The sequence below is a fragment of the Colletotrichum tamarilloi genome, assembly GCF_030869305.1.
Source record: "Colletotrichum tamarilloi strain Tom-12 chromosome Unknown Scaffold_34.1, whole genome shotgun sequence".
In the NCBI taxonomy this organism is placed as follows: Eukaryota; Fungi; Ascomycota; class Sordariomycetes; order Glomerellales; family Glomerellaceae; genus Colletotrichum; species Colletotrichum tamarilloi.
The window spans coordinates 128,579-144,880 of NW_026849417.1; the positions used below are offsets into that span (position 1 = coordinate 128,579).

Sequence of the window (16,302 nt, forward strand, 5' to 3'; positions counted from 1 at the left end):
CAGCGTTGTTCACACTATGCAACGCTGTCTTCTTTCGCGCTTCTCGTTTCATTCGTAGCTTCTGGTGTGCACACATTTCGCGAGGCCATAGATCCCAGACGAATGAATAAAATACTAGTGTTATTTCAAGCTATCTGAAGCAAATCGTCTGACCAATCCTGGGGTATCAAACGCTAAAAGTACAAGAATGGGGGAACCGGTGGCCACCCAGAGAATAGGCAAATCCGGTCCAGAATACATGATATGTAAGGATGGCCGTCGATTCTAGCAAAAAATTTGATCCGTGGCCTACTTTTGGCCTTTGTAAATAACATCCTCGTCTCTCGCTACCATCATCCAGCATCATCTGCTGAAGCTTCTTTATACAATCCTTCACAGGATCATGCTATTCCCCGCGGTGTTGGGTTCAATCGACATATGCGTATGGCAGCAATAGACACGCCATGCCAGGTGAGTTTCCGTCTTGTCGGTATAAGTTTGAAAGAAGGGATATGGTAGGCTGCACAACATTAAGCGGCCGACTGTCCGGCAATGGTGATGCCGTCGGAGCTAGTCTCGATGACCTTGTAGCCGTCGGCGTTCGCGGTGCCCTCGGCCGCCTTGGAGTAGGCCTCGTCGCTTCTGCAGAACATGTTAGAAATATTCGAATCTTGATAAAGGCCATTGATAAACTTACCTGTTGCATAGAACATCGAGATCCTTGTCACTGAGGACCTCGTGGTCACCGGAGTACTTAAAAATCTGACCATCCTTCAGCAGCAGAGACTTGAGCGTCTCGCCGTCAAGGTCTTCCTTCAGGTCAATCTTCTGGCCCATCGTCTTAAAGGATCCCTTCTTGATGATCAACTTCTCGAGACGACGCTTGGCGTCAGCGCTCATGAGAAGCTCCTCCTCAACGGTGCCCTTGGTGGCGAGACGGTAGACAATGACGGGGCGAGTCTGGCCGATTCGGTGGCAGCGGTCCTGCGCCTGGAGATCCTGCTGCGGGTTCCAGTCACTATCGAAGAGAATCACAGTATCGGCACTCGCTAGGTTGATGCCCTGGCCACCGGCGCGCGTGGAAAGCAGGAAGATCTTGAACTCGGGGTTCTCGTTGAACTCCTTGATCTGGTCGCGGCGACTTTCCTGAGAGACAGATCCGTCCAATCGGCAGGCCTTCCACTTCCGAAGCTCGCAGTAGTCTTGGAGGATATCAAGTTGAGTCTTGAACTGGGAGAAGATCAAGACCTTGTGACCCTTGCTGAACAAGGCAGGAAGCAGACGATCAAGCATCAACATCTTGCCGGATGATGTGACAATGCTCTCGTCAACGGGAGGACTACCCTCGTATCCCCAAGGGTCGAAGAAGTTGTGCGGAGAGTTGCACACAAGGCGAAGCTGCATGATGGGGTTTCCAAGCTTCTTAGTTGACATCTCCTTCTTCGCCTGCTCGAGAATGTTGACCTGGTGTTGTTCCTCAGGGGAAAGAGCGGGGGCAGAATCATCGTCATTCTGGTCGGCCTCCTCTGCCTCTCGAGCAAGCTTGGCCTCGAACTCATCATCGGAGAGCTTATCCTCGTCGTCAGGATCGGAATCAACATAGCGTCGACGGCCACGGGTGACCCGGCCTCGTGTAGTGGTCGAAGGTGTCGACTGTCTCGATGACTTGGCACTCTTGGACTGTGGTGTTTCGAGAGTGGGTGCTTCCTTGCGCTTGGAGCCAGCCCGGGAGGATGCCTTCGATGAGGCTTTTGATGCTGCTTTGGTGGCTTCTTGAGGCTTGGAAGATGAGCTTCTAGCCCGGTTCATCATTGCCGAGAACGCATTGGGTTTCTTAGTCTCCAGAGCTGCCTCACCCTTAGTCTTTCGAGGACTGCTTCGGATCGGAATCTCGAGCTTCTTGGCAGAGATTTTCTCCTTCTTGACAGGAGGAGCGATGGCACTGAGACGGTCGATTACCATCTTCTCCAAGAAGGCGCGAGTATCGACATCCTTGTCGTTGATGGCATTGTACATATCGGTTTGCTCTTTTGTCATTGGCGCAAAGAGGACGTATTCGCGCTTCTTGGGAAGATGCGCGGCGACGTCGGCCTTGACGCGACGAAGAAGGAGCGGCTGGAGGATGACGTGAATCTTCTTGATAAGCTCCTGATTCTCGCGATCGGCAATGAACTCCTGCGCGCCCTCTTCGTCCTGGAGGTCGTCAAAGTCAAACCATGCCTCAAAGGCCTCGTAGCTCTTGAAGATCATAGGCAGTAGGAAATGAAGAAGAGCCCAAAGCTCTTTCAGGTTGTTCTGCAGGGGTGTTCCTGTGATGAGCATACGAGTAGCTGATGCAAAAGTCTCCAGCTCTTGGAATAGCTTGGACTCGAAATTCTTCATGCGGTGGCCTTCGTCCTAAGGAATGTGAGCAAACAGGTTTGATAACCAGGGTGTCAAGCAGTAATACTTACAATGATGATGAAAGCCCAATTGAACTTGCTCAAAGTAGCCCTTTCTCTTAGGACCATCTCGTAAGATGTGCACACCACAGGGAACTTCTTGGTGGGGTTGCCGTTCTTCATATTTGGTGTCAAGTGTTTCCTCTTGATTTCCGCGCGCTTCTGAGCGTCTCCATGAAAGAGAACGACAGGAAGGGAAGGACACCACTTCTCAAACTCGTCCATCCAGTTCGAAAGGGTACTCAATGGTGCAACGATGAGATGAGGGCCAAGGTAGTTTTCCTCTCGCAAATTGGCAATCAACGAGATGGTCTGAACCGTCTTGCCTGAATATGGTTAGTATTCGACTCCGAAGTATTCTCGTACATGAAAGGAAGAAGAGTGTAAGTTGAGCAAATGATGAGACAGAAAGACTTACCAAGACCCATCTCATCAGCGAGAATACCAGATAAGCCCTGAAGGCACACTTCCCGCATCCAAGTAAGTCCTTCCAACTGGTAATCTCTCATGGTGCCACCCTTCATGATTTTGGGTTGAGCAGTGAGGGACAGGCTGTGGTCACCCAAGGCTTCGCCCTCCAAGCTTGTGCCAACCCGACCCATTGCTTGAGTCTTTTCCATGAGCATCTTGCTGAACGCCTGAGACTTCTTGAGCAGCTCATCCAGCTCCTTGGCCAACTTGAGCTTCTCCTCTTTAGAGAGCTCATTCTTGCGCTTCCTGCGGTTCTTGAGATTCTGGGACTTTTGTGCTGCTTTGTCTTTCTTGTTGTTGTCTGCTTTGGCCCTTGCCTCTTCCTTCATGATTAGAGCGAACTCAGAATCCATGGGCTCAACACTCTCATCCCGAGGTGGTGAGGAAGGTGCACTGGTGTCAAACCGCTGGTTAGCGGACATGACGGACTCCACGTCCGACGTTGATGAGCTCATATCGATCACAGCTCAGACCAGATCCGGGAGATAGTAGCAAATTACGAGGTCGTGATTTTTCTAGAAGTTGATAACTCCTCAAGAGCCTCGATTTCGTCCTCGACTTTGTGAGTGAGTGGGAATACTCCGTTAGTGGTGATGGAATTCGGGAGAGAAAAAAGTGATTCAAATCGATGATGCAAGGGGAGACGCTAAATTTGGCAGTGAAGGTCTGTGCCTCCAAGGCTCAAAAATATCGAAATATTGAGATTGAGGCAGAAAGATATGCTAGAAAAGGAAGGTGGCGATGTAATGCTGTGTAATTTGAGGTGAGGCTTCCTTCCAGTATAAAAAAAATGAGGTTCCTGAGATAATTGCGTGAGGGTGTGGTGGCAAGAGGAAATAAGAAGCAGGAACGAGCGGGCTTCAGCTGCCAAAGGGCGCGCGATCGCGGGGCGACAGGGGAAATGGCAGGGGCGCGACGCGAAGAGAAAGCGCTAGCACGTGATGTCGTGTTGCTTTCAATTAAAGCCCCGGTTCTTCTTTCCTTTTTCTCTCGTTTTTCTTTCAGGTAACCGTCGTCATGAAGTCGGTCGGGGATCGGAAGGAGATCGGGGTCCCAGCGATGCAACTTAGACCCTTGTCTTGCATATTTCTCTTCTTGCATAAAATAATGCCACTCGACGGAAATGAATGCAGTGTGATGAGTTGCGGTGAGTTCGACCAGGCCCAAATCTCAAGGAACAATTGCATATTGCAGCCAGGGGAGTTAAATAGAAACAGGCCAAGGCCAAGAGTGTAATTACGGAATAGGATGAGCAGTATTTTCTTGACGGACAATTATCTGCATCATTTGAAATACCTTGAATGCAGGTGATCAAACAGTCTCCAGAGAACGCTCACCTTCGCAGACCGAACAATCGTCTCGGTCAGCTCTCACCGGTCACCGAGAGCTTCAGCCTGAGGCATCCAATCGAGGTGAACGGCGTGGAGGGGCAATCCTCCCACCACACCGTTGCTGCCACCTACCCCGCAGAGCCACACAGGTAAAAATTCCACCTCAGACTCACACCTGATGCTTTCTTCACTACGCGCTATCCGACCCAGCTCACGCAGCATCTCCCCGTTCCGATTCGCAAGAATGGCCTCCAACACCACCTACACTCCCAACGAGGAGACCGAGATCCAGCAATGGCTCACCACTGCCACTCGTCTCCAACAGTCTAAGCCCGACGAGGCCTCCCCTATCCTCGATACCCTCAACTCCCACCTGAGCACTCGCACCACCCTTCTCGGCACCAAGCCCAGCAAGGCCGACACCGCTCTCTACTCCGCCGTCCGTCCCCTCGTCGCCTCCTGGTCCCCCGAGCAGCGCACCGGCGAGAAGGGCTATCCCAACATCGTCCGCCACCTCGACTTCGTCCAGAACTTCCCCGCCTTCGCCGCCGATGTCAAGGCCGACGACAAGGTCAAGGTTGACCTCGACGAGGTCCTCTACGTGAAGCCCCCCGTCGATGCCAAGGCCGAGAAGGAGCGTCTAAAGAAGGAGAAGGCCGCTGCCGCCGCCGCCGGTGGTGCTGCTGCTGGTGACAAGGCCCTGCCCGACCGCACCAAGGAGCCCAAGAAGGATAAGAGCGCTGGCGAGAAGGTCAAGGAGGTTGTCGCCGAGGCCAAGGACAAGGTCAAGGCCGCTGTCGGTGCCGGCGAGGGCCAGCCCAAGAAGGAGAAGAAGGCCAAGGCTCCCAAGCCCCAGAAGGCTGCTCCTGCTGCTGCCCCTCTCTCCCCTGCCCTCATCGACCTCCGTGTCGGCCACATCCTCAAGGCCATCAAGCACCCCGAGGCCGACTCCCTCTACGTCTCCACCATTGCCGTCGGCGACGAGCCCAATGATGACACCACCGAGTATGAGGGCCAGGTTTGCCGCACCGTCTGCTCTGGCCTCAACGGCCTCGTGCCCCTCGAGTCTATGCAAGGCCGCAAGGTCGTCGTCGTCTGCAACCTGAAGCCCGTCAAGATGCGCGGCATCAAGTCGTGCGCTATGGTTCTTGCCGCTTCTCCCAAGCTTAAGGAAGGCGAGGTCGACGATCACAAGGGACCTGTTGAGCTCGTCACTCCCCCTGCCGATGCCAAGGCAGGTGAGCGTATCAACTTTGAGGGCTGGGAAGGTGAACCCGAGGGTGTTCTGAACCCCAAGAAGAAGATCTGGGAGACCTTCCAGCCCGGCTTCACCACCACCGACGACTTGGCCGTTGCCTTTGATGCTGGTGTTGTTGAAGCGCTTGGAAAGCAGGGTCTTGGCAAGCTCAAGACCAAGTCTGGCGGTCTTTGCACTGTTCCCAGCTTGAAGGATGCCGTTGTGCGGTAAAGATTCTTTCGTTGTTGTTCAAGTCATGATAAACAAAAGTCTTCGCAGCCATGTTCTGCTGAATCATCTAAAATAGAACAAGATTCCATGATGCACCTATGTTATTGCGCCTATGTTGTTCTCCCAGCATCTATGCAGCCTGCCCGCCCACGCCTTTTGCCATGTGACGCTGCCTAAATACTATGATCCCGGCCCTTCCCTTCCAGTAGAATGTGCCGGCTGACTACATAAAGAACTGAAGTATTCGTCACAGGCTACATCATGAGACCTCTCTTTTTTCTGGCTCCTTCCCGCTCCTGCCTTGACGTTCTTGGTCGCATCTCAATTCTTCCCCTCTTCAAACTCGACATTCGACTTTCACCGGGATATAATTCAGCCTCCATAACCATACCCAGAATAGACTATGCCTCCCACCTATTCACACAATGAGGCTACCCTGAGAGGCGTCCTTCTCACCCTCATACTCGCCAACCTCGTCTGGATCGCAAGCATGCTCGGCTCCATCTACGAGGAAGACATGGAGTGGGATCCCTACACCGGCCTTCCCATGTCCAACGACAACGGCGATGCCCATGGTCGGACGGGGACATCTGTTGCCACACGAGCTCGCCCGAAACCTACACTTGATAATTTCCTCATCTCTGCAAGGATCGGCACGCCTCGCCTTATCAAATTTGCCGTCCGCGCCTTCTTTGGCTCTTGAGCTACGAGTGTACGAAGATATCATGAAGAGAACAGCGGAATGGGACAGCGAAGTCAGAAGCATAGCGCCCAACGAGGATCAGGGCAGAGTCATCAGCGAGACAATCCCAGGCCGAACATTTTCGAAGAATGGAAAGTGCGGCTCCAGGGGGCATTGGGTGGTTCTTTCCACGAGCATGAGATACCCAAGGAAGCAACTCATGAATCAGCGTCACAAAATCAAGAACTCAACTGCCTTGTCGCATAATCCTTGATACCCATTATTATGAACATGTGCTTTGTACATTGCAATAACTTTTGTATGACCTCTATTCTAGGGTATGACCACAAACACGCCTCGAATCAAACACCAATGCGCGAGAACAAAGACATGACCCGCAATCATCTCTTGCCAGCCTTGCTCGCCGCCTTCTTCTTCACCGACGCAACAAGCCGGCTCAACTCCTCCTCATCGTCGCCGCCGCCAACTTTCTTGGCCTTCTTCGCCTTCTTGCCCTCCCTCTCCACAGGCACATCCTCCACGTCCCCGCCAGCCTTTCTCTTCTTGCGACCCTCCTCCAACAACTTCTGCATCGCCTCCGTGCCCTTGAACTTGGGGTTGCTGGGATCAATAGCGAACTCGTGGCTATCAAAGACGGCCTTGAAACGATCGTCGCCGACATCCATCTTGAAGTCCTCCTGCAGACCGAGCTTCTCGCCGTCGGCAGCCGCCTTCTTGGCCAACCGCTTCGCGGCCTTGCCCTTCTTCTTCTTGGCCTTCTCCGCCTTCATAATCTCATTCATGTCAAAGTGATCCAGGTGCTCCGCCCCATCCACGTTGTCGTCCGCCATCAGGAGCTCCAGCTGCTTCTTGTGCTCCGCCTTCTCCTTCTCCTCGGCCTCGCGCGCCGCGCGCTTCGCGAGACGCTCCTCCTTGCGGACGGAAGTCTTGGTCTTGACCGGCTCGTCGGTCGTGAAGAAGGGGTCGTCGAACCCGAGGTCCTCCGCACTGTCGTCCGCGACCTCGACCTCCTCGGCCTCCTCGGCAACGGGGGCGCCGGTCTTGCCCTCGCGTCTGGCGCGCGCGGCAATACGCTTGGCCTCCTTGCGCTCGCGTTCCTTACGCTGGTACTTTTCGATCGTCGTCTCCTCCTCCTCGGGCTTCTTGTTCTTCTTGCTCTCCGTCAGAGCGGGCGTGAATGTAATCTCCATCTCGCCAACGGGGGCGTTCTTGGATGACTTCTTCTCCTCCTCGGCGCCGAGGCCAAGAGCCTCTCGCATCTTCTGACGGGCGAGCTCCTTCTTGGAAAGCTTGGGCTTCTCGGCCGCTTCCTCCTCATCCTCGGCCTCTTCCTCATCGTCGAATCCCGCAAACTCCTCGCCGGAGTCTTCGCTGTCGCTAGCCAGGTAGGCCTTCAAATCGTTCTCCTCAATCTGCGAACGACTTCCGGTGAAGGCGCGGTTGATGGAAGCCTTGCGGGCGGCGTCGTCGGGGTTGACGTCCCAGGTGAGCTTGACTTTGGAGTGCTGCAAAGCGTCCGTAGTGAATTCGACAGGCTTGTATCCCTCCGGCAACTTGTCGCACTCGTCTCTAGGCTCGTCGTCGAATGTAGTATCGTCCGGTACGAATCGCAGGTCGAGGAAGTTTGATGAAGACGCGTATTCTGTGCCGTCGGTCGCCTCGTAGAGCTTCTGCGCTGTCGCCTTGTCAGAGACGGTCATGACAGCGTAAAAGTACCGCAGCCGATCCAGCTGGTACTTGCGCAGCGCGTCGTGGTCGAAGTCGTCGGCGTCGCCCTCCTCCAACAGCTCCTTCTTGATCGCCTCGTCTTCCTCCTCGCTGTCCTCGCTCTCCTCTTCAGAGTCATCCTTTTTGAAAATGTCCTTAGGGGGTCCTTCCAGCTCCTCGCGCTGCATGCGCTCCTTGCCGAATTCGCTAGGATAGACCGCAACCTTTTCAATGCGCCCGCCAGTTGAAGGCAGGAAGCTGTGGAAAAGAGCAAACAGATCGGCCGACTTGATGTTGTCCCAGTCCAGGTTGACGATTGCTATCCGGTTCGTGACTTCGCCCTCCTCGACCTGGGCCTCTTCGTCGCGCAGGCGCGACACGGAAGCCTTGGGGTCAGCGACAGCCGTTTCTTCCTCGTCAGACTCGTCATCTTCAGATTCCGACTCTGACTCGGACTCGGAGAAGCCGCCACCGCGAGCAGGGTCGTACTTGGCATCCGCCTTTGCAAGCTCGCGCTGGACAACATCGTCGGCCTCGACCTCGATGTCCTCGCCCTCGTCTGAGTCTTCTTCGTCGTCCTCCGCCTCGTATAAGTTCTTCAGCGCCTTCTTCTTGTTGTCGGACTTGACTTTGCGGCCGTATCGGTCAACTTTTGGGCCGGATGTGAAGGATTCGTCCTTTAGTGCATGTGCGAAACGCTTGTCGATCTTGGTTTTGGTGTGCTTCTTCGAGGGCATTCGGAACCGAGGATCGGTTTCGAAGTTTGAGAAACGAGAGTCGGCGACCTTGCCATTTTTGCCAGATTTTGAAGACATGGCGGCGGTGTTGAATTGGCAGTGGTGAAAAAGGCGTAAATTTGCTGTCGCAAGTGCTTGGAGAAGAGCCATCCGGGCGTGGGGTCGATGAAAATTTAGTGGAGCCTCTATTCTGCCACTAGGGCGGTGAGAGAGCTTCGGTGAGGCTCACCGAGACTCTTTCCCTCACCGAGACACCGACGTCTCTTGATGAGGTTATTCCCACCCTTCGTTGGCTCTGGGTGTCGCGTACACTACGGTCAGCACTCATACATCTTTTTTGCCTCGGAATCAAATTCTCCACATTCCTGCCAACTTCGTTGACCCTTTCTCGCGTAACTATCACATCGGACTGCTCCTGCCGTAGAGAGTCATTTCTAGAGAAAGCCTGGCCTGCTTCTCTTTCCTCCAGAATCTCTCTCGAGGCCTATATAAAGCTTACTTCTCTCTCACTCCCTCATCAATCTATCTCTTCCTCTCCATACAACATCACACCAATTGACTTTCCTACCTAGTCCTTTTTACTTTTCCTTCAAAGGTTCAAGTACTCAAATCAGCTTTCATATTTCCAACAATTTCACTTGCATTGAATGAACTTTGATCATTCATCTTTCAACATATGACTTCAAGTTTCATAGACTTTCCCTACTTCATCGAAGTATCATGGACCAACACTCCGGCTCCGAGCAAGGCCTACATCCAAGTCAATTGAGTGATGGCTCAGAAATGACATTGCAGATGCCGAGAGACGAGATGGAGATTGACGCAGTTGATGATCAGTTGCAATTGGATATGCTGCGAAACACCCCTACCCAAAATTTTCCCGACTCGTTTGGCGACATCGATTCCGAACTATTTGTGAGTGAAGACCATCCTCCCCAGGTCGAATCCATGACAACTCTTCATGATGAGGGCAGAGTGAGTCACATTTCTACGAACTCACACCAAAGAAACAACGGTCTTCGCCGCTATGTCGGTAGGCAAGACAAAAGCGTCGAGAATGCCTCGGACTACGATCCCCAAACCGACACCGACACCGACACCGATGATGACTTGGGGGATGCACCCACCTTAGTCTTGGATGAAGACGGCGGCCGTAATGATGCATCTTGCAATGCAGCTGAGAAGTTGCGCAAGCCCAGACTCCCTCGAGGCCCTGTGGCTAAAACCGCCAAGCAATATATTGCACGAGACCACCAGAAGAAGCATCAGAATCTCAAAGAGCATTTTCGAAAGGAGATTACTAAGAAGAGAGCAATGGGAGAAGATGAGGCGGACGTCAAGCCACCCAAAGCGAAGAGGCGTACGTGTGCACGCAAGTCCAATGGTGCTGCCCGACCGCACAACAACTTGGATAACAGCGCCGCAATTCAGAAAACCGCCCACATGTTCCACGATATTAGCAGTGTGGCTAATGCTGCTAGCGATGGTGCGATCCCTGCTTCGTCCCAGAGCAGAGTCACCGTGGCATCCCGCTTGAAGCAACTTGCCCAGGCTGAGACCCATGGTAACGACAATCGCCATAGCGCGACTCAAAAGAGGGACCTGAAAGAAGCATTGCGCTTTTTGGGTCGTGGTATGGTGAGAGCTGTCGGTGAGACAGATTACCACCTCCGCGGTATGAAATCGAATCTTCGAGATTGCCAGCTGACCGCCGTCGTGTGGATGGTGAAGCGTGAAAACGCAGAAACGCATCCGTATGGCGGTGTTCTCGCAGACGCTCCTGGCATGGGAAAGACAGTTGTGTCTCTTGCTTGCGTCACCGGTAATCCTCCCGACGACGAGGATAGGCGGGAATGGAGTGGTGCCACTCTGATCATCCTTCCCAATCAGACCGTCGCTGAGCAATGGGGCGAAGAGATTCAGAACCATCTCGATAACGTTCCCCCTGATGATGTCTATTACTTCCGAAGAAGGTCCAACACCCTCAGCGTGGGCAGAATTGCGACTTTCACGATCGTGTAAGTCAAATACTTTCAGTGATCTACACTCATTGCATCCTTGCTTAATAACTTTATCCCAGGCTTACCACATACAATGAGCTTCTCGCTGAGTTCCCCAAAGGAGAGAAACTTGATGAGTTGAGACTGAAGCACTCAGAAGATCCCACTGCGTATAGCAATGAGTTTCAGACATTGGTTGGCGAGTTATTTCGCATCAAATGGTATCGTGTCATTTTGGACGAAGGCCATCAAATCAAGAATCTCGAGGCTCGGAGTAAGTCGAGCATTTGTGGATTTTTTCGGAACATATTCTCACAAGGCTTCAGCAACCCTAGCTGCTCATCAACTCAAGGCAAAGCACTTCTGGATTTTGAGCGGAACGCCGCTCATCAACCGTGGAATAGGTGATTCACAATTCTCCAGTAGCAGTAGGATGACCCAGCTAACATGTAGCCCAGAACTCTTTCCGTACATGAAGCTTATCGGAGTCGAAGGCATCACAACTCAGAAAGAATTCGAGAAAGACTTCTTAAACACGGTAAGTCTTGATGTTCAGGCCTGGTTTCTATGCTTACAATGTTGCAGGAGAACGGAACAGTTAGGATTGATGCTTTGGTCAATTTGATTTCTTATCGGAGGTGAGCAAAACCAAACCTTGTTGTATCTTTGAAACTCCACTAAAATTGTGATAGAACTGAAGAGGATGAGTTCTTAGGTCGGAAGATCCTCGATCTTCCCGCTCTGACACCAGGGGATCAGTGGGTTGATCTGTCCCAAGAGGAGAAAATCCTCTATGAGTACGTTAGTATTCTAGGTTTACCATGTTTTGGAACTAACTTAACTCTCAGTACTGTGGGCAACCATTACGAGAACATCCATCCACCCCAGAAGCATGTCGCTACCCTTCGCCGGCGACAAGCCGTTTCGCATCCCTATGGCCTAGAAAAGGCATTGCGAGAAGACATACAGCCATATAGTCTGAAGCACATGGCGCGCCGTCTCCGCGAGCTGGAAGGACAAACATCTATCCTTCACCAGATCGGCACGCGTGCTAAGCGACGCGAGGTGCCACCCGTCCCTGATACTGATGACGAGAGTCATGTCAGGGCCTTTGGCAAGAAGAAGAGAAAGAGTAAGAAGAAGAAGAAGAGGCTGAGCAAGCAGCAGATAGCAGCGAAGAAAGCTCGGAAAGAGAAGCTGATGGAGAAGGCGGCTGCACAAGTCAGAAACATCCCGCCTGAGGAGTATTATTTCACCGAACCTTTCGGTAAATCGACATTCGGGCAAAGCTTCAACATGGCAAGACTTCTGGAACTGACCAGCATCGAAAAGTTGGTGAACGAACAGCGATGCGGCATATGCGAGCGCGACCAGGCCATGATTGACCCTATCGTACTGCCAACGGTAAGTTTCATTCTAGTCATGCTTTCTAAAATGATTGGTGTCATGCTAACCACTATTCTCCAGTGCGAGCACATGTTCTGCTGCAACTGCTTCGTTAACAAGGTTCTCAAAGCCAATAAGGGTGAATGCCCAGTATGTGGCGTAGAACACAATCGAGAGTGGGAAGAGGTGACAACTCTCAGCACAGAGGAAGCACGATGTATCATGCAGGACGGAGACGGAGATAACAGCGATGATACTGCGTCCATTCGTAGCACAACACGCAAGACGAAGCAGAAGGCAAATAAAACGAGCAGGAAGAAGGCCGAGGCGGCTTTGCGAAAGGAGACGAAGAGGCTCATCAACCTCAGATACGGCGCGGATATTCTGGGTAATCTTCCAGTCATCGATGCGGACGACAAGGCCTACATCAGAATTGGCATGAACAATCCCGAAGGCGTTCCTTGCGCCAGTTCCAAGCTCACAGCTTGCAAGGACGTTGTCATCAACTGGCAAAAAGAGAGCCCAGACGACAAGATCATCAGTAAGACTGTCTTTTCCCGCCACATTCTGCTAATCCGTTTTCGTTGCCTCCCAGCCATCACAGTACTAACATGATGCCAGTCTTCGTTCAGTTTGTCAAGACATCCACCATGACCGGTGTCATGCTCAATCTCGAAGGCATCCCGTTCGTTTATCTTACGGGAACAATGACGCCTGCCGAGAAGTCCAGAGCAGTCTCCGAGTTCAAGAACAACCCTGAGGCCAAAGTCCTCGTAAGTCCAAACCTGAAACTGCGTATATGTCAACTTGTATGAATAAAAGCTAACCTGAGTTCCTCGCATACAGGTCGCATCCATGAAATGCGGAGGCCAAGCCCTCAACCTGACGTGCGCGAACCGCGTCATCCTCATTGATGTATGGTGGAACAACGCCGCCGAGCGCCAGGCCTTTGGCAGAGTCTTCCGCATGGGACAGGTCAAGGAGTCCCACTACGTCCGCATCCTCGCTCGGGACACAATCGACGAGGACATTCGCAATCTCCAAGAGGAGAAGTGCGAGGAGATTGAAGAGGTCCTCCAGGACGACCGCCACGTGCCCCAGGTTCTCGGCGAGTACGAGGTCATGGCTCTGACTGCTCCCAATGCCTGGGCAGAGCTTAAGGCCAACTTGCTTCGCGAGATTGGAGAGGAGGAGGGGGAGGAGGGGGAGGGGGATGTCGTGGCTGAGGATGCGGCACCTAAGGATGAGGACCTCACGATGGCTGACGATCATAAGTAGGACGACGAGCCCAACGATTCCACGCTTTCGACATGAGGCAATTTTCTGCATTTATCACCCGAACACTTTGCTTGATGATTTTCACAGAATCCCAAGTCTGAGCCTCGAAGGAAGGGGCTTATCATCTTTGGCGGTTGGAGAGGTGCCAAATTGCATCTATAGTCATGCAATACGCGCACTTCACAAAGCAGATACAAACGATACACATAGATTATAGACGGCAGCTCCAATGAGAGCTTCAATAGATATCTCTTACTACCAACCCATTCGCGCCCCTCAAAAGCCTTTTGGAGCAGTGCTGAACAACGAGGTCCGAGTTCGTAAATAAGGCCGATCATTTACAGAAGTATGCCGGGCCCAATCTGTTCCGCGGGAAAAAGAAAACCAAGGCTCGGCATCTTGATAGCTATCGCGCAACACTTACAAAGATAGTTTCCCGGTTGGGACTCGACTCAGTCGGACGTGCCCTCCGGCCTCGGTTAATTCGGGTAACGGAAGCAGCTGTGAAAAGGGGTGACATCACGAACGACAGGTCTGTGACTCATTCCGTCCTCGAAGGTAGTCTTGGACACAGGGGTTTCCCTGTTCTGTCGATGTCTCCATTCATAGGGCTGGGTTGGCCCAAGCCCGGTCTACGGAAGCCGTTCGCAAAAGGCGTTGTCCTCAGAGGACCATCCTGAACTCATTAGATTTCTCCGTGGGGGGCATTAAAAACGACAAAAAAAAAAGGTAAACGAGGCAGTGACCGGTCATCTGATGATCTCCATGGTCATGAGTGTGGCCATGGCGTTGCCATAGCTCCCCCACAATGAGCCCAGTTATAAGATGATTTGAGTGCTGGGTTCTTTGTGAAACGGTAGATGTCCCGGGTAGTATTGGATGCATAGTTTCGACTCGGCAAATCGGGGCGGCGAGTTGAAGTTCGTCTGATAGAACGCGGGTAACGATAGGCGCGCGACTGGTCATTGTACGTAACTGGACCCATGCCAAGAACAAACAACGTTCGCGCCAAATACTCTTTGACGGCAGAGAGACATCTCGTCCTACGAGTGTTGTATCAACATTGCCCTTTGAGGAATGTCTAACGAAGCTTCCAAGATCAGATTTCTGCCTCCTTCAAAGCAGCAAGAACGCAAAACTTCTTTCTGCTCGTAGATGACGGCACGGTACGAGGTCAAGTTGCGACAAGGAGATTATCGGCGATCGCCTACATACGAAGTAAGCAATACCCGAGTCGGCAAGACCGTAGAGGTTGATCGAAACACCCGTGTGAAGATGTTTCTTGCTGGCAAGAGTTTGTGCTAGTTGAGTCTGCCTACATAGCTTCTAAAGGCTGCATGGAAGGGATTTGGTGAGGCTGGCAAGTAAAGCATTAAAATGCCAAGACCAGGATGCGTGCTGTTTGAGCAGAGGTGGCGCATGATCTTGGGCATTAGCCAGACTGTATTCATTGATCTTCAAGTTTGGTCGCACGTGTCCGAGCCTCGATTTTGAACTCGGAAAGTTGAGTCGCCTCGGGACTACGGGATAACCTAGGTTGCTCAACTCAAGTGTGCTCAGGTGTTGTAGGAGGTCCTGCCAGAACCCTCCGAGGTATGAATAGGGCCGTCATCTGGAAGTTTAGATGGTTGCGAGAGGGTAACGGTTTTCTCAAACGAACTCAGAGGGCTTGCAGGTTGCAACAGGTCAAAGACCCGACATGCTTACCGGCTTTGCCCTCTAAGTGGCTGAACGGCGAACGCGGACTAGACCTTCCAAGCTACCCCGAAATGGAGCTGCCCATAATGTCCGTTCGCAAACGTATTCGCCGTGCAGAATATCGGTTTCGGTCTTTCGTAACGCTAGCCTTGGAGGGGCGTCGAGCACAGCCAGGGAAGATGGAAATAGAGGAAGAGTAATTATCCGCGTATGTGAAGGACGTGATGACAACATTGAATTCGGACGAATGGTCCCCCACAGAACCGATAGGAGCGCCAGGACAAAGTAGTCAGGCGCCACGTCAACTAAGATGCTCTGGGTCAGGACTGGGATAGTTATAGGATATTTACAGTTTCCCCAACCTCCGCAGGATTACAAGACCTCGGGGTCGAAAGGTAGCCGAGATGGATACTTAGGAAGCGCATGAATGACGAATAGTGTCCTGCTGGGTAGTAAGTTGGTTGAGGAGAGCCCAAATATGTGCGCCTGACTGCTTGGAGCGGGTTGTGTGTTGGTTGGCTGGCAGGGACAGCCCAACCTGGCTCACCGACAACAATGGTCCAAGTCCCGGAATGAAGGTTAAGCTTTCCATCGCCGACTAGGATGGCACGGCTCGAGTGGGAATAATCGATGCAATCAGCCAATCATGGGAATGTTGCGCAAGCAAGATCTGGACGATGCTCGGCAGATGGCGATTTCAGCGTTAGACAAGGGTCGGCGGGCAACCAAATTACCCCGTTTGAGCAAGGACTGCGGGAAGAATGAGCCCGGTTCAGGTGCTTGCGTGGTGGTAAACGCCCGAATGTGGCACCAGCTGAATCGGGATTGGGAATACCTAGGCTCAGGGTCAGGGCGACGGTCTGCCACGACGCTGCGTGGAGGCGGAGAGCGGCACATAAGAGGTGTCTGTTCCTTTTCCGACGCGTGTTGCGCAATTGACAATTGACACCTGAAGGACAGACACCAAAGGCTTTGCTTTTCGTCCAAAGGATTTCAAAAGTCGGACCTAGAGCCAAAAGAGGGTAAATTTGTCTTCGTATTCTAGGCACATACTGCAAGCTACCGCAGGCGACCGCAGGCGGTTTGAAAGAGCAAAGGCTAAC

General features: G+C 52.4%; 5 protein-coding genes across 5 annotated transcripts; 3 read left to right on the top strand and 2 right to left on the bottom strand.

Annotated features, from left to right (window-relative positions):
• Positions 1-509: 509 nt before the first annotated feature.
• Positions 510-3,346, bottom strand: CTAM01_09050 (SNF2 family domain-containing protein; the record flags this gene model as incomplete). Its single annotated transcript, XM_060525070.1, has 4 exons — positions 510-621; positions 677-2,376; positions 2,433-2,746; positions 2,839-3,346. The coding sequence occupies 4 exons, from the start codon at positions 3,344-3,346 to the stop codon at positions 510-512; spliced, it is 2,634 nt and encodes an 877-aa protein (XP_060380252.1).
• Positions 3,347-4,466: 1,120 nt separating this feature from the next.
• Positions 4,467-5,690, top strand: CTAM01_09051 (methionyl-tRNA synthetase; the record flags this gene model as incomplete). The annotated part of the gene is made up of 1 exon (XM_060525071.1): positions 4,467-5,690. The coding sequence occupies one exon, from the start codon at positions 4,467-4,469 to the stop codon at positions 5,688-5,690; it is 1,224 nt and encodes a 407-aa protein (XP_060380253.1).
• Positions 5,691-6,093: 403 nt separating this feature from the next.
• On the top strand, positions 6,094-6,393 carry CTAM01_09052 (uncharacterized protein; the record flags this gene model as incomplete). The annotated part of the gene is made up of 1 exon (XM_060525072.1): positions 6,094-6,393. The coding sequence occupies one exon, from the start codon at positions 6,094-6,096 to the stop codon at positions 6,391-6,393; it is 300 nt and encodes a 99-aa protein (XP_060380254.1).
• A 380-nt stretch (positions 6,394-6,773) lies between these two features.
• Positions 6,774-8,915, bottom strand: CTAM01_09053 (uncharacterized protein; the record flags this gene model as incomplete). Its single annotated transcript, XM_060525073.1, has 1 exon — positions 6,774-8,915. The coding sequence occupies one exon, from the start codon at positions 8,913-8,915 to the stop codon at positions 6,774-6,776; it is 2,142 nt and encodes a 713-aa protein (XP_060380255.1).
• A 705-nt stretch (positions 8,916-9,620) lies between these two features.
• CTAM01_09054 (SNF2 family domain-containing protein) lies at positions 9,621-13,501 on the top strand (the record flags this gene model as incomplete). The annotated part of the gene is made up of 10 exons (XM_060525074.1): positions 9,621-10,855; positions 10,918-11,111; positions 11,164-11,241; positions 11,296-11,375; positions 11,423-11,475; positions 11,530-11,634; positions 11,686-12,241; positions 12,305-12,764; positions 12,845-12,996; positions 13,070-13,501. 10 exons carry the CDS (start codon positions 9,621-9,623, stop codon positions 13,499-13,501), a joined length of 3,345 nt encoding a protein of 1,114 aa, XP_060380256.1.
• Positions 13,502-16,302: the final 2,801 nt, after the last annotated feature.